Source organism: Leopardus geoffroyi, chromosome A2 (genome assembly GCF_018350155.1).
Source record: "Leopardus geoffroyi isolate Oge1 chromosome A2, O.geoffroyi_Oge1_pat1.0, whole genome shotgun sequence".
Classification (NCBI taxonomy): Eukaryota; Metazoa; Chordata; class Mammalia; order Carnivora; family Felidae; genus Leopardus; species Leopardus geoffroyi.
The window spans coordinates 12,353,440-12,378,922 of NC_059331.1; the positions used below are offsets into that span (position 1 = coordinate 12,353,440).

General features: G+C 53.0%; 1 protein-coding gene and 1 long non-coding RNA gene across 5 annotated transcripts in view; both read right to left on the reverse strand.

Annotated features, from left to right (window-relative positions):
- Nucleotides 1–803: 803 nt before the first annotated feature.
- MED26 (mediator complex subunit 26) overlaps nt 804–25,483 on the reverse strand; it is a 53,675-nt gene continuing 28,995 nt past the window's right edge. For 3 of the 4 annotated variants that reach the window (XM_045492438.1, XM_045492441.1, XM_045492440.1), the window contains exons 2-3: nt 4,161–4,235; nt 804–3,527 (exon numbers count right to left, since the gene is read on the reverse strand). In XM_045492438.1, the coding sequence (XP_045348394.1) occupies nt 1,875–3,527; nt 4,161–4,235 (1,728 nt within the window). In that variant the 3' untranslated portion in view covers nt 804–1,874. Of the gene's footprint in view, nt 3,528–4,160; nt 4,236–23,698; nt 24,918–25,483 lie in introns of those variants that run through there. The other variant, XM_045492439.1, reaches the window with a different exon arrangement.
- Nucleotides 18,993–20,112, reverse strand: LOC123605483. The gene is made up of 2 exons (XR_006715780.1): nt 19,281–20,112; nt 18,993–19,045 (listed from the first exon to the last, which is right to left on the reverse strand). It is a non-coding gene; the product is annotated as an uncharacterized LOC123605483 (long non-coding RNA).

A 25,483-nucleotide genomic window follows, 5' to 3' on the forward strand; every position in this document is an offset into this window, starting at 1 on the left:
TCGCCTTATCTTGGGGTGGGTGTGCCCCGCACCGAGGCCATGTCATAGATCCCTGCTGGTTCTGAAATTGTGGTTCTGGGTTGACTCCCAATGCTCCCGGACCCCTTGTTTTGCCCCGTGGGACTGTTCCCCTTCAGGGGAGGCAGCTCCCTCATCTGTGAAAGGAAGTAGGTACGTCCAACGTGACCTGTTCCGGACTAAAAAAAAGACCTGAAAACCAGAATCTTAGCTTATGGCTTCAGGGATGAGGGAGAAGAAGGAAATATTATCACTTTGTAGTCAAGGCAGAAAAGTTACTTTTAAAAATAGCACCAGCCACACACTAAGACAGCCCCAGGCCTTCATGAGGAGCTAGAGGCCTGGGACCAGAGCCAAGGGTGGCTTTGCCAGACATGGCTCTGGGCCATGCCCTGTAAGAACTACAGCTTTTTGTGGGGTAAAACGAGGTTACGGAGACCTGGGACATGGAACCTCTGTGGAGGGCTTCCCTGGGGCAGGAAAGGACTGGACAGAGGCGGGGTAGCATTCCTGCATGTGGACAGTGACCAGCATCTGTCACCCAATGCTAGTAGGTGACCCCGGAGGCGGGACAGGCAACAAACGGGCCCGAATGAGTGAAAGGCAGGTGGAGGTCAGTCTTCATGCAGAAGGTTAATAGGCTGACTTCGCCACTCCTGGCCCTGCCGGCCTCCCTGCAGTCTGGCCGTGCAGCCCAAACCTTGGACACCGGGTCCACATCTTCGCAAATGCAGAAAGGCTGATTTGCCTGTAAGGGACCAAATTAATAACGGTTCTGAGACTGGTTTGTGCAAATGGTTTTTTTTTTTTTATTTCCACATTTATATCACAAGTTGTCCACTTACTGGACCAAATAGCAAAGTTGCTCCCTTCTGTGTCCTGAGAACACAGAAGTCTAGGTACTGTACATTCACTAAGGCTCCTTGTTTTTGCAAATCGCGTTTATGACAAATAACCATAAGGCAAACGAATCTAAAGGAATGGTTATGAGTGTTTCCAGCGCACAGACAGGTCTCCTCTTGCCCAACAGTACAGCTTACACACCAGTAGCACCCGCGATTACTTTTGTCTTTGGGGTGGGGTGGGGAGGGGGGGAATCTGGAAAGGTGAACTTTTCAAGATATGTGCAGGAAGGGGAAAACGAAAAGGGAGAAAGAAAGGAAACTTATTTGGCTGATGGTCAGATGGAAAAGGCGGATAAAATAAACTCCTAGAACACTTAAATTTTTGCAGCATTTTTTTCAAAACTGGGTCTTAACCGAAACCAGATGAAAATGTGTGGATGCCCATGGAGCGCAGGTCATAGCAGCCGGCCAGCTGGCCCGCTGCAGCTGCCGAGCTTCTGGCACCGTAACTGAAGCACTGGCCGGTGGGGGTGCAAACAGAGGCCACGGTGCACGTACACCCACTGCCTCACACACTCAGGGCCAAATTTAGAAAAAGAAAACGCAAATGGATGAGATGCGTGCTTCTGTTGCTGTGTTTAAAGGTAACCTCTCCCACAGGTTTTCTGTGCCTGCCTGCAACTGAGGTCCCAGCTTACAGGTGCTGGGAAGTGTCCACACCGCTTCCGGGGTGGGGAACTGACGCTTTTTATAGCTGGTTCGCTATAGAGTTCTGAACTCACTTTGCCGGCCTTCCTTCCACACGGTCCTTCCTTTGCAATTTTGTTAGTAAACTGGTAGCAGCATTTCACAAAAGAAGGAGAATTTTGAGGGAAGGGCTTGGAGAGACCTCGAGACTCCCGCCCCCTCCCTCCGCCCCGGGCCGGACTCCCCGGCTTCCCAAGCACTGGGGGCAGCCCGCCCGCCGTGCTGACTGCAAGGTGGGAACGCACCGAGAGGCCGCCGGGCCGCTCAGTCCAAGCAGACATAAGGCAGAATGTTCAACCGCCCGTCGTCGCCGTGCGGGTCGAGCGATATGCACTGCGTCCAGTCATACCAGTTACCCTGTGTGTCCTGACACCCGTTCACCCCAGGCCACCGGTGGCCCTGGATTCTGTCCAGATCGTCCTGTGTGACCTCGCGGCTCAGCCCCGGGCGGTCCGTGGGCGCGCTGTGAGGCACCAGCACGTGCGGCTGCCTGGCCCCACGCCGGGTGCTCTCCTCCTGCCTCAGGTACTCGGACATGAAGTGGTGGGCGCCCGGGGTCTGCGCGCCCGACGAGGAGAGCAGGCTGCTCTGCCGGCTCAGGTAGGACTGGATGATCTCGTTGCGCGACAGCTCCTTCCAGTTCGTCTGTTCGAAAGGGCTCTGGAGGCTGGCCTTGGCCTCGGGCTTGTCCAGCTCTGTCCTGGGCTGCTCTGTGTGCACGGGGCTGTCAGCCCGCACTGGCTCTTTCTGGGTCAGAGGTTTGATCTGTCTGGTCATGGGGTCAAAGGTGAGCTTCCGCTCTTTTAACCGGACGGGCTTGACGCCCGCCTCGGCCGCCTGCCCGTCCAAGTTCACCGTGTAGTCACGAGGCCGGTACCTCTTCTTCTTTTTGCTGTCCGAGCCGCCAGAGGAGGCAGCGTCGCTGTCCGCCTTGGAGGAGTCTGGGGAGAAGCCGGCCCGGGGCAGCAGGGGCTCGGCCGGCGGCAGCCCCACTTTGCAGCCCTGCCCTGCCGGCCGCTGGTGGCCCTCGGGCTGCTCCAGCCAGCGCACCGGGCTCTCCGCACTGGGCAGCAGCTCGAGCCGCCTCACGGGGGGCGTGGACGGCCGGGCCAGCGGAAGCGGCGACGGCACCTGCGTGGCGTCGAGCGGCTGGGGCCGCGGAGAGGGGCTGGGCGTGGAGCCCTTGGGCGCGTACGGGCTCCGCTGCCGGGCAAAGGAGCCCTCGTGCCGTGAGTTCCGGGGACTGAAAGAGCAGCGAGGCGGCCCCTTGGGGTGGGGGGGGCCCGGAGTCTCGTCCACCCGGTCCAGCTGCTGCAGCACCGCAACCTTGGTCTGCAAGCAGGGCCCGGGCGGCTTGCCGAGGCCCGGGGAGCTGGTGTGCGGCCGCACCGCGTTGACGGGAATCTTGCCGCCGTGCTTGTCGTTCTCGCCGTGCTCCAGGCGGCCACCCTCGGGGCCCGTGTGCCCGCTGCCGTCCAGGGGGCCGGGGAAGCTCTCGGGGCTCCCGCCGATCCCGTTGGTGGGGAGGGGGGAGGAGTTGGGTACCAGGGAGTCGTGGCTCGCCTTGGAGACCTTGGGAGGTGGCCCGGGGTGGCCGAGGTCACGCTGGTCTCCCCGGCGCTTGCGGCTGCCCAGCCTGTCCAGCCGATGCCCCCGCAGCCTCTGGAGGTCAATGCGGTTCTTCAGGTCGTGGATGCTCTTGGGCGTGCCGGCCGCCCCCGCCTCCGGCCGGCAGTTGTGAGCACCCCCGTTGGCGGAGCCGGCGCCCCCCGCCAGTCCCCGCAGCGCCGCCTCATTCTGGTGCACGGGCTCGATGAGCTTCTGCCAGCTCCGCAGCAGCTTCTTGGCCCGCTTGGCGAGCTCCTCGTTCTTCGTCTTCTTGCGGACGTCGTTGATGAGCTTCCCAAGTCGAGTTTCCTGCAACCAGAGAGGGACGATGACACGCTTCTGGGACAGGAAGTCCCCCGTGAAAAGGGAGCAGAGCCGGAAACCGTGGGAAGGGCCCCCCTGGTCTTTGGACTAACCCCACTGACCCTTCCATCACAGAATTCCTGGACACAAAACCCATAGGGATTTGGGGGTCCTTTGTGACATCTACCTTCTCAAATTTAGTCCTCAAGCCTTAGGGCCCGAGGTGGCATCTCAGAAGCACCATCCCACAGGCTCCCGGCACCTGGAGACTGGGGACTGTCAAGGCCAGTGCAAGAGCACTTTGCCAGGGAAGCTCTCTGGGTGAGAGCGCTCTATGGCCAGGGCAACAGTGAAAGGAGGGATGGAGCCAGCCTGGCTCACCGGAGACGCCCCCAGGCATGCCTCCCAGCCGGCCCCGCAGCGTGACAGACACCCTGTGCAGGAACGGGCCCCAGCCAGGGAACTAAGGCTACCCAATTCCCACGCTACCCAGAGGAAGACGTGGCTTTTGGCATAGCACAGGTTGGGGGGGCGGGGGTGCTGCACCCCCGCCACATGGCACTCGCAAGTCCTCAGGTTGGGGAAGCCTGGGCCCGGCCCACCCGGCTCCTCCCAGCGTTGGATGCCGGGGACACTCACCTCCAGCGCCTCTTTGGTAATGGGGTATTTCTCCAGGCTGGAGATGACTTCCAGCACCGCCACCATGTTCCGGATCTACAAAACAAGAGCCACTTGTCAGACGTCTGCCCTTCTCTCTGTCCTAGCCCACTCTGGCCTCTGCGTCCCCAAGAGCCAGTGGAGTCAGTAACACCAGAGCCCTCGCCCCACGCAGCCTCCTACCTGCTCCTAAGGCCAACAAGGCGCCCAGTGGTCACCCCCATCCACCTCCTCTAGTGCATGGGGTACAGTTTACCAGAAGCCCATCCATGGTCATGCCCACCTGCCCAGGTGCTTGTCACAAAGCTGAGACTTGTGACATGTATAAGCTAGGATCTGCTCTTGCTATGGGAGATGTGCTCAACCCTGCCACCTCATGGGGGGGGGGGGGGCAGGATGCTGAAGGATTTAGCAAATAAAACACTAAGCTTAAAAGATCCATACCAGCATTCCTCCTTGCAGTGTTCTTAGCTTTAGTGCACTTCACAGATACTGTGTCTTTCACAAACTGAAGGTGTGCGGCAACCTTGCATCGAGCAAGTCTACTGGGGCCATTTTCTCAAAAGTATCTGCTCACTTCGTGTCTCTGTGTCACATTTTGGTAATTCTCACATTTCAGACTTTTTCATTATTATTATTATTTGTTATGGTGAATGGTGGCCAGTGATTTTTAGTATTTATTTATTTTGAGAGAGAGAGAGACAGTGTGAGTGGGGGAAGGGCAGAGAGAGAGGGAGAGACAGAATCTCAAGCAGGCTCCAAGCTGCCAGAGTAGAGCCCCACGTGGGGCTTGAACTCACGACACCACAAGAGATCATGACCTGAGCTGAAACCAAGAGGCAGACAGACACTTAACCGACTGAGCCCCTCAGGCGCCCCTGTGATTAGCGATTCTTGATGTTACTGCTGTAGTTGTTTTGGGGTGCCACAAACCACACCACACAAGAGGGCAAACTCCGTGATACTGTGTGTGTTCCGCCTGCCCCACTGCCCAGCCCCTCCCCATCTCTCTCCTCTCCTTGGGCCTCCCTGTTTCCCGAGACACAACAGTGTTGAAATTAAGCCAACTGGCAATCCTACACTGGCCTCTAAGTGTTCAAGTGAGATAAAGAGTAGCATGTCTCTCACTTGAAATCAAAGGCTAGAAATGATTACACTAGAGGGGAAGGCGTGCCGGAAACTGAGGCAGGCTGGAAGCTGGTAGGCCTCTTGCGTCAGCGTCAGTTAGCCTGGTTGTGAAGGCAAAGAAAAGTTCTTGAAGGAAATTAAGGTGCTTCTTCGGTGAACAAACATGAGCGATAAGAAAGCAAAACTGTGTTACTGCTGATGTGGAGAAAGTCTGAGGTCTGGATAGAAGGTCAAACCACCACGACGTTCCCTTAAGCCGAAGCCTCGTCCGGAACAAGGCCCTAACCCTGTAATTCTACAAAGGCCGAGAGAGGTGAGGAAGCTCTCACGTTGGAGGCCAGCAGACACACATCGGGTCACGAGGTTCCAGGAAAGACGCCATCGCCCCTGACGCGGCAGCGCAAGGCGAAGCGGCAGGTGCAGACGCAGAAGCTGCAGCAAGTGATCCAGAAGATCTAGCCGAGATCATTCGCGAAGGTGGTTGCAGTCTAAACAAGACTTTTTTTTCTCTAAAAATTTTTGGAAGTGTATTTATTTTGAGCATGAGTGGGGGAGGGTCAGGGAGAGAGAGAATCAGAAGCAGGCTCCGCGCACGGTCAGCATGGAGCCTGTTGTGGCCTCAGTCTCATGAACCGCAAGCTCACGACCTGAGCCGAAATCAAGAGTCCACCGTAACTAACTGAGCTAAATAACCCATGTAGGCGCCCCTAAGCAACAGATTTTCAGCGGAGGCCAAACAGCCTTCTATTGGAAGAGGATGCCATCCAGGACTTTCAGAGCTAGAGACGAGAAGTCAATGCCTACCTTCAAAGGACAGGCTGACTCCTACTGGGGGCTAATTCAGCCGGTGACTAAGCTGAAGCCTGGGCCGATTTACCACTTGGAAAATCTTAGGGCCCTTCAGAGTAATCGGCGCTGCCTGTGCTCTAGAAATGGAACCACAAAGCCTGGAGGACAGCACATCTGTTTACAACATGGTTTACAGACTCTTTTAAGCCCACTGTTGACGCTTACTGCTCAAAAAAAAGGATTCCTTTAAAAATATGACCGATCAAAAAAAAATTAAAAAAAGAAAAATAAATATGACTGCTCACTGACAACACACCCAGTCACACACAAGCTCCGACAGGGATGTGCAAGAGATTCACGTGGTTTCCATGCCTGCTGACATAACATTCATTCTGTGGCCCATGGATTAAGGAGTAATTTCAACTTTCAAGTCTTATTAAGAAATACATTTTGTAAGGCTGCTGGATCTGGGCAAAGTAAACTGAAAGCCTTCCAAAAGGGTTTACCGTTCTACATGCCATTAAGGATATGTGTGATTCATGGGAAGAGGTCAAAATGTCAACGTGACCAGGAGTTCGGAAGAAGTGGATCCCAGCCCTCACGGATGACTTTGAGGGTTCAAGACTTCAGTGGAGGCAGTGACTGCAGGTGTGCTGGGAAGAGCAAGAGAACTAGAATCCGAAGTGGAGCCTGAAGACAACAGGCCTGCAGTGCTCCGATCTCGTGACAAAACTTGAACGGAAGAGGAGTTGCTTCTAACGGACGAGGAAAGAAGGCTTCTTGAGCTGCAATCTGCTCCTGGTGAAGATGCCGTGAAGACTGTTGGAACGACGACACAGGGTTCAGAACGTCACAGAGGCAGAGTCGAGGGGGCAGCAGCAGCGGGATTTGAGGGGACCGACTCCGATTCCGAGAGAAGTCCCACCGTGGGTGAAACGCCACCAAACAGCATCGCATGCTGCAGAGAAGGCGCTCGAGAAAGGAGGGCTGCTTCGATGCAGCAAACTTTACTACTATCTTATTTAAGACATTGCCACAGCCACCCCAGCCGTGAGCGACCACCACCCCGATCAGTCAGCAGCCATCACGTGGAGGCAGGACCCTCCACCAGCAAAAACATTTCTACTCGCAGAAGGCTCAGATGACGGTTAGCATTTTTTTAGCAATAAAGTATTTTTTAAGTTTTTAAAATTTTTATTTAATTTTATTTTTAAAAAATGTTTATTTTTGAGAGTGTGAGCGGGGGAGGGGCAGATAGAGAGGGGGACAGAGGATCTGCAATGACAGCAGAGAGCCTGATGTAGGGCTTGAACTCACAAACCACGAGATCATGACCTGAGCTGAAGTCGGACGCTTAACCGACTGAGCCACGCAGGTGCCCCCCAAATTTTATTTGAGGGACAGTGGGCGCATGCACTCACAGGTGCACAAGCGGGGGAGGGGCAGAGAGAGAGACAGAGAGAGAGAGAATCCCAAGGCTCCATGGGCTTGATCCCATGAACCATGAGAGCATGACCTGAGCCGAAATCAAGAGTTGGACACACGGGCGCCTGGGTGGCTCAGTCGGTTAAGCCTCCTACTTCAGCTCAGGTCATGATCTTGCGGTCTGCGAGTTCGAGCCCCACATCAGGCTCTGTGCTGACAGCTCAGAGCCTGAAGCCTGTTTCAGATTCTGTGTCTCCCTCTTTCTCTCTCCTCCCCCTCTCATGCTCTGTCTCTTTCTTCTCAAAAATAAATAAACGTTAAAAAAAAAACAAAAACAGTTGAACACTCAACTGACTGAGCCACCCAGGTGGCTCAGCAATAAAGTATTTTTAATTTAAAGGTATGTACATTGTTTTGTTTTGTTTTGTTTTAGATGTAATACTACTGAACATTTAACAGACTATGGTACAGTGTGAATATAACATCTACAGTAAAACCTTGATTTGCAAGCATAATTCCATTCCAGTAACATGCTTGTAATCCAAAACACTCATATATCCAAGTGAATTTCAAGAACCATTGGTTCAGTTGTGCTCATGTGACATCCAGCGTCATATACTACTTGTGTTGCAAGACATCATTTATCAAGTTACAATTTATTAGAAATGTTTGCTCGTCTTGCAGAACACTCACAGAATAAGTTACTTGCAATCCAAGGTTTTACTATATATGCACCGGGAAACCAAAGCACTCATTGGCCTCCCTTTACTGCGATAGTTGCTTTATTTCGGCAGTCTGGAACCCACCCCACAGTATCCCTGCATGCCTGCACACAATCATCCGATCGGTTTGGTCACATTAGCAAGACCTTTAGAGTTCATCCAGAGACACCAAAAAGTCACAAAGTGGGGAGATGACAGATGCCACAGTGCCGTGAGGATCTGTATCTGGAACACAGAGAGAACCTGGCCCGGGAGACATGAACAGGCACCGGGCGGAACGGGAAACTGCAGCACCTGTGCCCAGCTTTCTCCAGAAGCCACGAGCAGCTGCCCTGCAGACATGCCCACCAACCGGCAGAAGTGGCATCTGATGGTACTAGGTAGTTCAGGGGCCCAGCCAAGCCTGGGGAGGGATGGGCTTTGTCTGGTGGTCTCCTGTTTGCAGATCTGACCCAGCCACTCCATGCCCCCCGTCATTCGATGTGTTTTCACACAGCCCTGCTTTGTGTAACGTAACCACCCTGTGGGGAAGGTACTATTACCACCACGTTTTACAGACAGGAGAAGGCACACAAAGGTGCAGGTCAGGTGGTCAAACGTTATGACATCAATGTCTTCCAAGAGTCAACGGAACAGAATGAAAATTCCAAGAGCAACAGAAATGATCAACTGTAGTTTCAGTGCATCGACAAGACAAAGCTCAGACCATGGGGAGTGAAGTCACAGAACATACAGACTGCATGATTCCATTTACACCAAACATCAGAGCAAAGTCACAAATTAAATTTAAAATTTGTCAGACTTGGCCCCTGGCTGGCTCTGTTGGTAGAGCATGTGACTTTTAGTCTTGGGGTCACGAGTCTGAGCCCTATGTTGTATATAGAGCTTACTTAAAAAATACACACACACACACACACACACACACACACACACACACACACACAAGCAAAAACTCTTAAGTCTTCTCGAAGAAACGGGAGACTATCTTTGCAACCTTGGGGTAGACAAAGATTTCTTAAGACCCCCCAAAGCAGTAACTGCCCAAGAAAAAAGCCTGACAAACTGGGCTTCATCGAGATTGAGAACTTCCACTTACCTCAAGAGGCAAACAGCCCGGGAGCACTGACAAAGCGTGCCCAGTGAAGGACGTAGCTCTGGAAGAGGTGAAGAACTCCCTCAGCTCAACAACCCCCAGCAGCTGCAGGTTTTGGTGGGCTGGCCGGCTGGGGGAGCCCATAGACCAGGAGGAAGCGCCCCCTCCCTTCCAAGATCACACAGTGAGCCCATCACATGCCCACACACACTGAACGGAGCATGCAGGCGAACGGGAAGGGCACGAGGAAAGGTACATGTCCCACCCAGCCACCACCACCACGGTTCCCTGTAGGTTTCCAAAAATATTCCTTGCATTGTATATACACTTACCGCGCATTAAAAACAACAACAACAAAGCAAAACATGATTCTATGCCTTGCTTTTCTCACTAACATCAGAAACAACCAGCATCGCAGACATCCCCCCTTCCCTCTTGCTTCCAGTGGGGTGGGGGTGGAGTGGGGGGGGGGTACTTGATCAGAGCTGTGTCCCCCCCTTTTCCACTTACTGTTACAAACAAGGTTGCAATCCCTACCTTTACTACAAGAGATCCTGGGCTAACACACAAACTGCTAGAGGGGCTATTGGCACAAGGACCAGGAAGGATTGTAATTAGCCCCCAGGGAGGCAGCTCCAATTCCAGGCCCACTATAGGAGAGGAAGGCGGGAAAGCCTGTTTCCCAGTCCTTGCCAGTACTGTGGTGTATCAGTTTCCCGTTGTTGCCAAAATGATGCACATGATCACAGAAGGAGAGGCTTAAACAACATGCGTATATATATCATGTCAGTTTGGGGTGGGGGGGGGGGACGGACAGTAATGTGGTTCAGGTGGCCCTGTGCTGAGACCCAGCACAGGAGGGTAGGCAAGCTGCCCTCCTTTCAGGGAAGTTCTCAAGGCCGTTTCCTATTCCTTTCCGTGTTGACAGAATTACGCCTCCTTGCTGTAGAATGAGGGCTCCCTTTTCCTGCTGGCTGGCTGGCTGGCTGGCTGGCTGGCACTGAAGGCCATTTCAGCTTCTAGAGGGCACTGCATTCCCCAGCTCATGGCATCTCAGTTCACTTCCCACGTCTGCAACAGCACCGAGTCCTCACACTGCACCTCTCTGACCCGGCCAGACAAGGGTCTCTACTTCTGAGGATCTGATTAGGCTGGGCCCCCCTCGATACTCCAGGTATGTACCCTTCACACCCACATAGTCCCTTCTGCCACACAAGGTACCACGTGCCCAGGTTCTGGGGACTAGGATGCAGACATCCTTTGGGGCTTTTACTCTGCTGGCCACATGCATTCCTCGGCTTTTCTGATCTGCCTTCTTTGCAGCTGAAGGCAGCTGTCACCTCCACCCGCCACCTCAAGTTCTTGGTGTCTTTTTTTTTTTTAATGTTTATTTACCTTTGAGGGAGACAGAATGAGGGGCAGAGAGAGAGGGAGACATGGAAACTGAACAAAGCTCCAGGCTCTGAGCTGTCAGCAGAGAGCCCGACGCGGGGCTCGAATGCACGAACCGTGAGATCATGACCCGAGCCAAAGTCGGATGCTCAACCGACTGAGCCACTCAGGTGCCCCTCCTGGTGTCTCTTCTGAGTGTAAACTGCAGTGACCACACAGCAACAACAGTGGCCCTCACTCTGCCCGTCAGAGCTCCCACAAAGCTGCCCCTATGCCACGGGGTCCAATCTGCACGTTGGCAACAAAGGCCTCCCCTCGCAGTGTTTTCATTCAGGGCTGTGTCCAGGAACACATCTGGATGGCCCCCCAAACCTACTCCAAGCTGCACTGAGGGAAGGGGTCTGAGAGGAGACACTCCATCACTTACATGCCTTTGACACGCCACAGACAGGGACCCTGAGCAAGAGGAGACGGGGCAGTGAGGAGGCCGGTACCACAGGGACAGCGAGGCCGCCGTCTCCCTGTCCCCAGCCCTGGGATTCCAGCCCTGATGGGCTCCTGGGCTTGCCACATGGCCTGTCTCCACCCCAGTGACTTCACCCTGGTATATTTAGAGCCCTGGGTCCCATACACTCCTGAACCTCAAGGCAGGCTCTGGGCAGCTCTGCAGGCCAGCGTCCCAGGGCCACATGCAAACCTCTTGCTGTCAGGAACAGCCTGGCACACCTGCACCGGTGGCCCTTTCCTGCTCTGGCTATCTCCCCTGGGATTCATTCTCAACAAAAACAAGAACACCTCTCAAAACCACCTGCCAAAGGGCTGTCCCAAAAGGGGCAGAATTCGTAAAAGAAGGATGTCTGAGCGCCCGAAGTCTCTCATTTTCTCATTAAGGTTCCTTCGATAGATGCAGATTAATTTGTATTTCCTTAACAATTAATGAAGCCGAGTGTCACCTCCCCTTTCTACCAATGATGACTGCCCATGTGAGCCGCTCACCATTCCAAGCCCACTTACTCTCTAAGACCACCCTCTTTATTGGAAACAATTAGTCACCCGGCCAAGGAGCCCACAGGGTGGTGGTGGTGGTTGCCCCACCCTGTGCACATGGCAGTTGGGCAAGGAAGGTGTCAGGAGTGGGGGAGGACTACTCTGGAAGTGCAAGGAGCAGGCAGGGCAGGTGGGGAAGGCTGGGCAGTGGTGGCACAGAGAGGACCCCAGAGGTCTGTTCCAAGGCAGGGCAGGAAGTCGGCAGGTGATTACTGGCGGAAGTGACTCCTTAAGTATCTCACGGAGTGCCTTCGGATCCTAGACTGGAGGTTGACGGGCATAATCAGGTATCCTCAATAAGACAGGAAAGTCAACGCCACACAGACAGCTGTGCCAGCCAGCGTCTCCAGCATCAAATACACAGGCACCCCCTAAACAAGGCGCCTCCCAACTCCGGCACAGGGGGAAAGAAAACACATCCTCCCTCACACCTACGGGCCACCCCAGGGACACATGCTCCTCACCACCAACCCAGTTCCCAGGGCTCTTATGGGGACTTCCCACCGCATGATAACCAAGAACAGGCACAAAGGAAGCAGAAAGGCCTTGGTTCCTGGGGGTGCCCTCAGGGCACGCCAAGTCACCGGCAGCCAGGCTAACCGGCAATATTAGCTGCTCGACTCACAGTGAACAGGAAGAAGGGGGTCTGGACACGTACAGGCGACAGTCCAAAGGAGAGGACGGCACCCCGCAGCAGCGGCCTGGGTGCGAGTCTGGACCACGGAGCGCAGGACGCTCCCATACTGCTCAGGCCTGAGGCTGGTGACACCCCCGTCCTCCCACACCCACGGTCAAGTGGGAGCAACGAGGAATGTGCACCGCACTCCGCAGCACACTGCGCTGTGTGAACCGTTAAAGCACACTGCTCATCCTCATCTTTTTATGACACGTTTTAGAGTATTTAGTGAAGAAACGAGGCACCCTGGAATCTGCTACAAAATCCCCTTGGATGTGGGGCGCAGAAGGGGACGAGATGAAGCAATGCGGATTGGCTCTAAATCGGTACCTGCTGGAGCAGGGGCACGGTTACGTTATTCTCTCTACTTTTATGTTTGAAACCTGCCACAAATCTAAAAGGTTACAAACTACACCCACTTCCTAACACGTGGAAGATTTCACTGGGTCTGGAATGAGACGGCAGTTGGCAGCGGTGCGGAGATGAAGTGAACAAATACTTGTTTTCCAATTCCACACGGTGGCTTCTCACTGCACCACCCGGCACCTGCATGGGGAGAGGGGCCGAGGGCTGCTGGGATGCTGTCTCCCTCCAAGTGAGCCTGTCTCTGGCCCCCTCAAGCTCTTCAAACTACTGGGTATGTTCTATCTGGTGTGATCTTTGGAGCTCCTCACCAAGCCCCCCGCAGGCTGCTGAGCTGCTGCTCAACGGACTCGGTGTAAACACTCCTACTAGAGTGGAAAGGGGTCTGGGGTCTGCTCTCCCAAGGTGGGTCCATGCCTCCCTGCAAAGAGCCCAGAGAGCCAGAACTCCTCCTGCATCCAGACCTGCTCTCTGCCCTCAGATAGGGAAGAGGCCACAGGGTCCAGGAGACACCCACCCAGACATGGGCCAAACAGCTTCCTGGGGGGCTCTCCAGAGAGCTGGGGATTGCCGTGCCCACGGAGAGGGCAGGTTCTGTGGTTGGGTTCCCAGGGTGCTGAGGCCAGGGAAGGAGAAGTCAGCGAGAGGGGGCCTAGGCTTCTGACGTGACGGCAAGCCCCAAGCCATACCAAAGCCCTCGCCCATCTGTGGATGCTAGAGTGTCCGTGTCCACACAGGCCTGAGGTCAGAAGCCAGGGGAGGTCAGAGTCAGGGAGCACCTCACAGCAGGGCCAGGCCAGGGCAACAGTAACCCAGGGAAGGGACAGCTGGCCAACGCTGCCCTGTGGCTGCCTTCTGAAACCCGGGGACGCCACTGGCTTCTCCAGAGTCCAGGACACCAAACTGGCTTCAGAAAACCTGCCGACAGCAGGGTACAGGAAATCATCTTTAAAACCAAACCCAATGGAAAGACTTTAACTGGTCCTCATCACAGGTCTGAAAGTTGCCCTGTGAATAGGATCACTGGTCTCACCCTGGATCTGTGTGCAGAGCTGGGGCCAGTGCAGTGGGGTACACCCACCCCTGACCAGCTTCTCCTCCCCTATTTCAGGGGATATGCAGGTAAACCCCAGGCCCTGAGTAATTAATTAGCACCCTGTGGGGGATTTCCAACCCCATGTGAAACAGGAACTGAAACACTAAGCTTCAGAGTCTCTGAGCCCATGGCTGACCATTCTGTTCTCCACGCATCAAGGGTTCCCACTCTGTCTCAAATCCCCAGTCTCTCAGGAATTAAGCTGGATGTGTGCAGCCATGGTGGCAAAGGGGAAACCCTGCGCTCCCTGAGCTCTGAGCACTGGTGGGGCCCAAAGGAAATGAGCCAGGGCAGGCCCACCCAAGCCAGATTCTCATCGGTTTGTTGGGTTCCCCCAGGAAGCTGAGCTCTCTAGCTTTTCATCCTTGAAAGCCCACTTTACAGATAAAGAAACTGAAAGTCTGAGAAGGTAATAAAGATTCAAGGTTCATCACACAGCTAGAAGGTGGCGGAGTGTGGTCTTATACCAGCCTGGCATAGACTCTGCCTATCACACACAGGTGCTTTACTAGGTGAGGTGAGGGAGGGCACCCAGATGCCACCAGGCTGGTGATGTTGGCATCCCGCCCACATACTCTCCCCAACCTGCCCCAGCAAGTAAACGCACAGGTTATAGTTTCTTGAGCCACCCAGGGCCAGTGCCCTCATGCCCAGCACATCTCTGGGCTGCCTCTGCCTTCCCTCCAGCGTAGCCTAGAGCCAGGGAGACCCACACACCTATCCAGCATAACAGGGGCTTCAGCTCACCCCCAGTGTTCACCCTAAGCAGCAGGCCACTTGGTAAACGACAACAGCACTCAAGCCTGCCTCCCGCTAGGCCCCAGCAATGGCGCACACAAGCCTTCCTGCTTCTGATGCTGCACACCATGTTCCCAGGTGGGTGTCATTCTTTCTGTGACTCAAACTGCCTCTGCCGCGAGCTGGTGCGAGAGATGGTGCCACCTGCACCCCCCAAAGATCCTGGCTGAGCCCAGCCCATGTCCCACCCTGTCTCCCTGAGGAAGGAAAAGAAGTCAGTGTGGCTTGATCCTCCCTCTTGGCTCTAGAAGGTGCATCCTCCTGGCCCTGCTGTGCCCTGCCTGGTTCCACAGCCAAGCAGGAGTAAGAGGAACCTCCCTTAGGTCATCTGCACTCTGCCTGGCCAAGATGCCTTCTTCTACCAGGCCCCCAGTGGCAGCCTTGCACCCACAGGGGTGAAATCTCTCTCATTCATGGCTTCTTATAGGAAGAAGGACATGGGCGGGGGGGGGGGGGGGCTGTGTCCCAGCTGCAGCAGCCAAGCTCAACACTTGCAAAAGCACAAAAGCACTTCCTCATCAGAGGGGCCCATCTGCTCCCCAGGAGCATCCACAGCTGGAGCATGGCCACTGCGTGCATGGCCCTGATTGTCACACTCACAGCCCACAGAGCACCCACGACAAGAACATGTAACTGCAGCTGCAACTCAGCTGAGGGGATGGAAACCCCAGCCTGGGCCCAGAGAGCGAGCCAAGCAGCCTGCATCCCACGAGCAGCACAGCACAGGAAAAGGAAGCCCAGGGCAGTGGCCGGAGCTCCCCGTCAGCTCCCCGTCAGCATGAGCGGCTGCCATCCTCCATCACTGAGGGAGAGGCTAGCAGGTGAGGGGGTGGGGACGGCAGGAGAGGCAGCACTCTCCCCGCAGCAACAGTCCCCAAAATGTTCCTCTCTCCCTCCTACTTTTTATTTCAGCAGCTCTCTCCAGCGAAACTATGTACTTAAACTTTCCTGACCTCTGAATCAGGTCAACAGGACACACACAATTCTCATTACGATGCGGTCCCTTCTGAGAGTACAAGAGCTCTCAATGTGTCATCCGTGAACTGGTTCGTTCCTGCACTGATACAACTGCAAAGTCAGAAAGCCAAGCAGAGCACTTGTTTGCAGGGGGGTCCAGGTAGCAGAGCATCCGACGACAGACAGCACTCCGGTCAGGGTTTCTCCTTCCCACCCTGGCACTCCCAGAGGAACAGCCAGGAAGAATACCAGCTGTGCCAGACATAATGGCCCGATGCCCACGGGAGGGGCACCCACAACGTTCGACCCACATGCATGGAGAACACAGACAATCCAAAGCGAGACCCAGCCGGCTTTACAGGAACTCATAGGGGCCAACCTCCAAGAGACCGTTAAGCAAACCATCGAGGTGACAGGAGTGCGCTCCAGCACTGCCATGTGAAACACCCGGTGGTGGGGCTGGGCGGGAGAGGGCCAGGCGGGGGAGCTGTGCAAAGACGCCACGGGGCTGAACCTGGCCTCTACTGTTGGCCCAATTTGGACTGAAGCAAGAGTAGCCACCAGTCAGCCCAGCTCCTCCCCATGAGCAGGGAAGCCCGAGGGAAATACTGGGAAAACCACACATCATCTCTGCAGACCCAGAACGGGTGTGCTGACCACCGTCCTGAGAGACTGTGCCCACGGGGGGGGGGGGGGGGGGGGGCGGGCAGGTCAGGTGCACCCTGCCTACCCACCACCAGCCTGCTCTGTGGTCTCTAAGATCCCTTCAGGCAGTGCAGTGTCCAGCATGGTGCCAGGCTACCAGTCTACCAACCTGGGCCGCTATAGGATCTTGGGAGCCAAGAATACTCCAGAATCCCCCCAACAAGTCAGCAGTTGCTTCCTAAGCAACTACAGCAGGCCTGGAGTATGCAGGAAGGCAAGTGTGGCCCAGGCCTGAGGTGTGGATGGAGACGGCCAGAGGCAACAACAGAAGCAAAAGGGAAGCACCACAACCAAGGCTCACCTGAGCGGCCAGGAGCCCAGGTGCAGGGGGACCAGAACTGCGGCTACATCCAGAGAGTGCTTTTAAAAAGGAGGAGTAGGCTGGGCAAAAGTGACCACGCGACACAGGAAGTCCAAGATGCCCCTGGTTAGCAGTAAGAGTGTGTAACATGTGCCTAACATTCAGGGTCTGGTGGCCCTCACTTTCCTGAGCACTCCCACGAGGTCACCACGTTCCTTGTGCTGGGTGGACAGGAAAAGAGCAACAGGAACTGCCAGAACCTGAGTGGGGGCCACACTGGTTAAGTCATTTGGCAAGTCTCCGGGTTAGGTATCAAGGAGCTCTTGTCTCCTTTTATTTATTTTTTTTAAAGCTTATTTATTTATCTTGAGAGAGAGAGAGAGAGAAAATGCAAGTGGGGTTGGGGCAGAGAGAGGAGAGAGGAGAGAGGAGGGAGGGGGAGAGGGAGAGGGTGGGGGAGGGAGAGGGAGAGGGAGACAGAATGAAGCCCAAGAAGGCTCCCAGCTGTCAGCGCAGAGCCCGACGCGGGGCTGGAACCCACGAAACATGAGATCATGACCAGAGCCGAAGTCAGACACTCCACCCTATGAGCCACCAGGCGCCCCCTCGTCTCCTTTTAAATAGGAATCTGAGATCAGCAAACCCACCAGGGTTTAAATTTTTTTTTTTTTTCAACATTTATTTATTTTTCGGACAGAGAGAGACAGAGCATGAACGGGGGAGGGGCAGAGAGAGAGGGAGACACAGAATCGGAAACAGGCTCCAGGCTCTGAGCCATCAGCCCAGAGCCCGACGCGGGGCTCGAACTCACGGACCGCGAGATCGTGACCTGGCTGAAGTCGGACGCTCAACCGACTGCGCCACCCAGGCGCCCCAAACCCACCAGGGTTTAAACGTAATTAATGAAGGTGTGCCTGTCCTAAACTGGATGGTAGCCATCAGCCAGGACACCACCTCAGCCCATTAGGCCATGAACTCCATATCAAGTGCTCCAGGGCAGAAAGCACCAGACAAGACTGCACCAGAGGTCAGTGGATGGCCTCTGATCCTGCCCACCCACCCAGCCCACTCGGCTGTTTCCTTAGCCTCTAAGTGGGAGGATGACAGAGGCTTCCTACAGGCTCCTAGAAGGGGAACAAGAGACACACACGGACGTCCAGGATGCTGCCTGGCACACAGGAGCGCTCAGAAAGGAGTCACCTCCTACACTTGGGAGGTGATCAGCCCCAAGACCCCTCACCTATTGCCCTACAGCTCAAGGGCTCTGTGTATCTGTGTGGAGCTGGAGGAACCACAGTGGGCGCAGGGACTTTCTCAGCAGGCAGTCCTGTAACAGGGCCACCGTGGAGAGAACCAAGGACACAGTCACCCGTGGAACAGAAAGGTGAATCTGTACATTGTGTCAAATGTCATATAAGGATGGACACGCATAGCCTGTGACCCAGCGATTCCACTCTGAGGCACATACCAACAGAAATGTGAACACCCACGCATGGAGAATGTATTCAGAACAGCCCCAACTAAAAACCACCTGAATGGCCGTCAACAGCATCATGGATGCCCAAATCACGGTCTATCCATTTAGTGTGGAATGAACAAACTGCTGCTACGCACAACATTAAAGATAAATCTCCAAACAGTGTCCAGTGAAAAAGTCCGGTAGAAAAGAATGCATTCTACATTGGATTGAAAGCTCCCAAGCAGGCAAAACTTCTCAGTGGTGACCAAAGTCAGGGAAGCTGGGGATGGGGAGCTGCTTAGACAGGGAGCAAGGGTGGCTTCTGGGGAAACAAATGCTCTATTCCTGGACCTGGGTGAGGGATAACTAAGATGCAATCACTGCACATGCATTCCGTAAAATGTAAAGCTCACAACCAGCGCCCTTCTGGATGATCTTAAAGGCCATCCTGTCCCAGAAACTGATGCCAGAGCTGCGGGGTTGAAGAGGAGCAGAAGGCACTGCAGAGTCAGTCCCTGGCTCCCCCACAGTGGCACAGACCACTCTGAGGTCCCGCAGAGAATTGCCGCACAAGCCCCGGCTACCTGGGACACACAGCATACCTCTGCTTCAAAGCTCACAGAGAAACGTGTCCACACACTCCTGCCCCCGGCAGAGGTCAGGTCTGGGGAGGACAAGTGTGCTCTGCAGCTTCCAGGGAAGGAGTAACTCCGCAGCTCAGTGTCCCCAAGAAGAAGGAAGCTTGAACGTTACTGGAGAGACAGGCAGGCAGCACCTACTGCCTGGGCACTGCTGGCTAGCACTGTGCTGGGCATATGTCTCTTACCATATACCATGGCCTCTTTTGAGACCACACACCCCCAAGTAGGTATTATGCTGTTTCCCCAGCATGGAAGCCAGGGCACCCATTAAACACCTGGCCAGGGGCGCCTGGGTGGCGCAGTCGGTTAAGCGTCCGACTTCAGCCAGGTCACGATCTCGCGGTCCGTGAGTTCGAGCCCCACGTCAGGCTCTGGGCTGATGGCTCAGAGCCTGGAGCCTGTTTCCGATTCTGTGTCTCCCTCTCTCTCTGCCCCTCCCCCGTTCATGCTCTGTCTCTCTCTGTCCCAAAAATAAATAAACGTTGAAAAAATAAATAAATAAATAAACACCTGGCCACAGGTTCATTTCTGACCTAAGCTGTTAATTCTGGGCAGTCAGCCCATGCCTGATTCCATGCAACAGGCCATTAGCAAGTATACAGGTGACCTGGGCAGAAAACGACAGCCGGCTTGAAGGAGGGGAATGGAACAATTAAGGTAAGGAAAGTCTTCATGCCTAACCCAGGAAAGAAGATACCAAAGAAAACTAGAAATCAGAGGAGGGGGGAGAGTGGCAGATAACATTTTAAAAATCAAAGTAACTTGCCATATTAAGAGGCTAAAAATGAAAAAGCCTTGTGATTGTTCCAAAAGATATGGAAAAAATATTTGACCAAATTGGGCATGTCTTCCTGATAAAAACTTTGAGCAAACTAGGAACAGAAGAGAACCTCCTTGGTCTGACAAAGTGTTTTGACAATATCCACGGCTAACATCATATTTGATGGTGAATGGCTCCATGTTTCCCCCTAACAGGTACAAGACAAGGATATGTTCTATTCAGTCTTGTCAGGAGGTTCCAGTCAATGTAATAAGGCAAGAAAAAGGGGAAAACAACAACAACAACAACAACAACAAAAAGGACATCTAGATTGGAAAGAAGGAAGTAAAATGGTCTTTATTCACAAATAACAGAAGTCTATATTGAAAATCTTACAGCATCTCCAAAAAAGTTACCAGAACAAGTGAATTTAGCAAGGCTGCAGGATACAAGTTCAATATAAAATTCGACTGTACTTCTATATGCATTTTCATTCAGAAAATGAAATTTTAAAAAACCAATTCCAGGGGTACCTGGGTGGCTCAGTTGGTTCAACACCCAACCCTTGATTTCAGCTCATGTCCTGACCTCATATTTGTGAGATCAAGCCCCGCATGAGGCTCCGTGCTGAGCATCGAGCCTGCTTGGCAGTCTCTCTCTCCCCCCTCTCTCTGCCTCTCCCCCGTGCATGCACCTGCATATGTGCTCTCTCTCAAAATAAATAAACATTAAAAAGCCCAATTCCATTTATAATAGCAATTAAAAATATAAAGTACCTAAGGATACATCTGACAAAAGACATGAAAGCCTTCAACAGTGAAAAGTGCAAAATATGGCTGAGAAAAATTAAAAGAAGCATCAATAATCGGAGAGATACACACAGTTAATGGACTGGAAGGGTCAATAGTGTTAAGATGCCATTTCTCCCCCAAACTGATCTACACAGTCAATGCAATCCCAACCAAATTCCAGCAGGGTCTTTTAGAGAAACTGGTAAGTTGATTCTAAAACGTATATGGAATCACACAGGTCCTAGAATAGCCAAGAAATTGGAAAAAAAAAGAAAATCAGAAGATCATAATTAAGACAATGTGGTACTAACAGTAAAGACAGACAAACAGACCAATGGGAACAGAACAGAATCCATTAACAGACCCACACATTCATGGTCAACTGATTCTTAACAAAGGTATTAAGACAATTCAATGGGGGAATGAATAATCTTTCAATTAACAGTGCTAGAATAATTGGATAGCCATATGCAAACAACAAGTAAAAAATCCTTGACCTCTACCTCACAAGATATACAAACATTAACACAAGATAGATCATAAACCTAAATGTAAGGGTTAAAACTATAGAACATCTAGAAGAAAACACGGGAAGAAAATCTTAGTGAACTTGGGCTTGGGAACGACTAAAAATATGACAGAAAAAGCATAAAATTTAGAGAAAACATAAAGTGGATTTCATCAAAACTGAAAATCTTTGCTCTTCAAAACGTGACACTATTATGAAAAAAAGGGGGGGGGGGGCAAGCCACAGACAGGTTGAAAATATATATGAATCACATATCTAAGAATGGACTTGCATCTAGAATACATTTAAAAAAACCTCTTTCAACTCAATGAGTAGGCAAAGAACCCAATTCCAAAAAAAAAAAAAAAAAAAAGGAAAAGTGGTTTGAATATTCAAATCTTTCATAGAAAAGACATGCATGGGAAATAAACACATGAAGAGATGCTCAGCATTATTAGTCATTAGGAAAATGCTTAAAACCATCACTACAAAACTATTAGAAGAGCTAACGTGAAAAAGACTGACCACACCAAGTGCTGGCCAAGATGTGAAGTGACAGGAATTCTCATACACTGCTGGAAGTTATCGTGTGGTATAATCACCTCGGAAGACATGTGGGCAGATTCTTAACCCGGAAGTCCATCAACACAGGGGGTAGGTAAGTGAACTGTACTATATCCATAGGATGAAGTAACAGATCTTGCTCAGCATTCAAAAAGCAACAAAAAAGAATGAACTCTTGACATAGAGTTTTCAGATGCATGAATCTGAAAATATGCTGAATGAAAGAAGAACCCAGACCAAAATAAAACAAAAAACAGCACATAGTGCATGATTTCACAAAATTCTAGGAAAGGCAAGCAAATTCTACAGTGACAGAAAGCAGATCAGCAGTTGCCTGGGACTGAGATAGACTAGAGGGAAGATTACAAAGGTGCAAAAAGAAACTTCTGGAAATGATGGATATGTTTATTACCCTGATTGTGGTGATAGTTTCTCAGAGGTATATAGGTCAAAATATATCAAATCACACACTTTCAACGTGCGGTTTACTATAGGTCAATTCTACTTCAATAAAGCTGTAGAACAACTGTGGAGAGAGATGACGCATGCAACAAGATGGGTGAAAAGAAGGGGCAGTAGGCAAAGAGCAAGAACACTTTTTTGTTGCAGGGGAGGCATCAGCCCCCCCAGACCTCTCTGGGGGTGGAAGGCGGAGCTGCAAGTTCCTTCTCCCCTCACTAAAATGAAGAGGCTCACGCCTGGTCATCCCACCGGTATCATGAAGACAACAAATTCGATGTTGCATGTAACAAGGCTCCAGGAGGCACCAATAAACATCAGCTTTTCTTTCGGGGACATTCTACAGGCCCCTACAAACACCTGTGCATCCAACAGACTGTGAATCTGAACTGTGGCTTAAAATAGGTGATCTGTGGCTTAGAACAGGACCCCAGCCCTCAGGGGGACACACTATGGCTGAAGCTCGGTGACAGCGTCTCATAGGTTGTGAAATCAAAGGCTTAGCAGCCACCAAAGGCTGAACTTAAGGACATGTGCCCTCCTCAGCCTGTCCTCACGGTTTTGCCATTCTTCCACCGGAGACCCAAGGGAGGGGGCCGCCTTCCCATGCTCATATGGAAGAAAGGCCATGGCCACAAACATCTACAGAAAATCTTTTTTTTTTTTTTTTTAATTTTTTTTTTATTAGTTTTCTTTATTTTTGAGAGACAGAGTGCGTGTGGGGGCGGGGCAGAGAGAGATGGAGACACAGACTCGGAAGCAGGCTCCAGGCTCCGAGCTGTAGGCACAGAGCCCGACACGGGGCCCGAACCCACGGACCGTGAGATCATGACCCGAGCCGAAGTCGGACGCTCAACCGACTGAGCCACCCAGCCGCCCCAACATCTACAGAAAATCTTAGGCGAACGACAGTCCGTCTGTTCTTCCCTAAACAGTGGCGTGAGCAACGACTGGTATCCATCCTCCTGACAAGAAAATAGCCTCTATGTGTCTGAGGTTTCTTTTCCCTCCCACCTCTGCATGGTTTTCTCCAATGGGAACTAAGCTCCTGTGACCAAATCTGTCTGGAATCCTGACTCTCCCTCCAGACAGCTGAGCTAGACCCTTAGTTAGCACCGTCAAGTGTGACCTGGGGCTCAGCAGCAACAAGAAGGGTGAAAAGAAGGGGCAGCAGGCAAACAGTAGGAAGCACCGTCACCCAGGGTTTCTGAAAGAATTCTGCTTCAGCTCCAACAAGGACCAAGTAGCTTCTGTGGGCTGGGCCAATGACCGATTACAACACCAGTGACATTTTGCAAGGGGAGAGGATACTTCCCAGGTTCCAGTCAACTGCTTTACATACCACTGCCTTGGAGGAACATACCTGGCTCAAAAGGTAGCAGCTGTGAGAACATCACCAAACCCTCAGTTCTGAAAACATTAAGTCAACTAAAATAAAAACTCACACGCCTCACACTCAGCTGAACCTCGCCCAGGACTTGACCGGTCAGCCTGCACCAAGCTGGTGCTGCCTCTACCACAGATGCCCACCCATCCACACTCCACCTACCGCCAGGCTCCCGCAAGGAGAAAAGCACAAGTCCCCTGCCACAAGGCAAAAGGCACCACTGCCTGGGGGGTGGGGGGGTGGGGGGGGTGGGGGGAGTGGAGGCAGAGGGAAAGCCAAGGCCAGAGCAGGAGGAGGCTGGCTATTCCCCGTCCCCTGAGGCTGTGGCGGCACAGACTTTGTTGCTCCTCCAGGCGAGCGTATTTGCTCAGCAGGACTCAAGGGCTTTGGGGAGAATCTTTCGTTTTCAATACAGTGGCCTGGAAGTTACCACAACCACAAATATTTTCTCCAACTTACCTTCTTGGCAACCCTGGAATTATTCCAAAGGGTTACATAAGGAAGGAGAAGAAGCCGTGTGAGGTTTCTGCAAAGCCAGACATAAAAGGAACAGAGAAACCAAACATCACAATCCACCACGGTGGCTTGGTGACAGCGGTGACAGCATTATCTGCTGGGTGGCGGCACTGCTTGCCATGGCGGATGAGTGGGAGGTTGCTGGTAAAGGATGAGGGCACAGTGGAGGGTCACGACAGCTCCCGAGGCCACATGCCACCAAGAGCCAAATCAACTGCTTCCTGCCGGCCTTCGCTGCTGCTGGAGGCCTCACTGGGCCGGCGCGGACTCCCGCAGCACTTCCTGTCTTGCTCCAAACTACCTGCATCTCACAAGAGGGGAAGCAGCAGCCAAGCTGACCCTGAGGCCAGGAGCCCACCCCATGGCTGACGGGCGGAAGACAGAGCCCGCAGCGAGTCCCGTGGTCCCCTTTACCAAGGTCCAAGGACAGCAGGGTCCCGGCTGGACTCCGGGACAAGCCCTGCAGCGGCTTTTCCTGGTCTTAAGTGCACGCAGGCAAAGAACACTGAGGGGCACTGGGAACAAAGAGGATTTCACTATGCACCGTATTTCCTTTTACGTATCATTTGCTAACATCACTTCCTCAATATTTTAAACCTACTTTCTGACGTATTTTCTTGAGCCTGTTTTTTCCCCTTTTCATCCTCACCATACAGTTGGGTAACCAAACACGTCGGCCACAGCAAAAAAAATGCAGGAGCGCAATTAGGGGAAGAGAGAGAAGGAGGGATTTGACTGCAACCTATGGTAACACCACAGAGGAGCTTACCTGCCACCACACCGAGCACCCAAACGAGCACCCAAACAGCTTTGCCTGGGCAACCCGTCAGCAGAGCTGAAGAGGGGCTGCCTGCTCTGCCTCCCCTGCTCTCTCTTCACAGCTCGTCCGGCACCCGCCTTGCGGCCTCATCTCCCTCCACCCAGAACTCCTCAAGCCCCAGCCCCACATCCTTTCCTTCTGTCTCCACGTCTCATCTCGGAGCTTCCTGGACTTCCTGCACGGTCCCACCTTACGCGCTTCGTATCTGCATTGCAAGCCCCGGTGTTCCATCCACACTCCAACCGCCCACCTGGAGGCTCTTCTTCCGCATCTCAGAGGCACTCGGGGTATCCACGGGCCACTGGGCACCCCCCGCCCCCACTTGTTGGACCCTGCTCCTGCAAGGCTTGTGTGCTGGGAGCAGGGGCACCCCTGGAAAGAGGCAAGCCCAACGCCCGCTAGCCCCCCTTACCCTCCCCTCTGGCAGGCACTGCGCCTCCAAATAAACCCACCCGCACTAACCCCTTAAGCGTGTGGTCTTTACACTCAAATTTCAACCCCCAAATATGGTGGGCCTGAGCCCACCTCTTTAGCCAACTGTGTCAGGTGCTTTGTCTGAGTGTGCCTGCATATGGCTCCGTAACTTTTTAAAATTTTTTTAACATTTATTTATTATAGAGAGACAGAGACAGAGCATGAGCATGGGAGGGGCCGAGAGAGGGGGTGAGATACAGAATCTGAAGCAGGTTCCAGGCTCTGAGCTGTCAGGACAGAGCCCGACATGGGGCTTGAACTCCCAAACCGTGAGATCACGACCTGAGCTGAAGTTGGACGCTTTACCAACTGAGACACCCAGGCGCCCCATGGCTCCATAACTTTTTATGCCCTGAGTCTCCTCAGTCCCTTTGGTTTTCCCCTCCTCTGAGAGCATCTTCTGGGCCACCATCTTTGTCACATGTGTGCCCTGT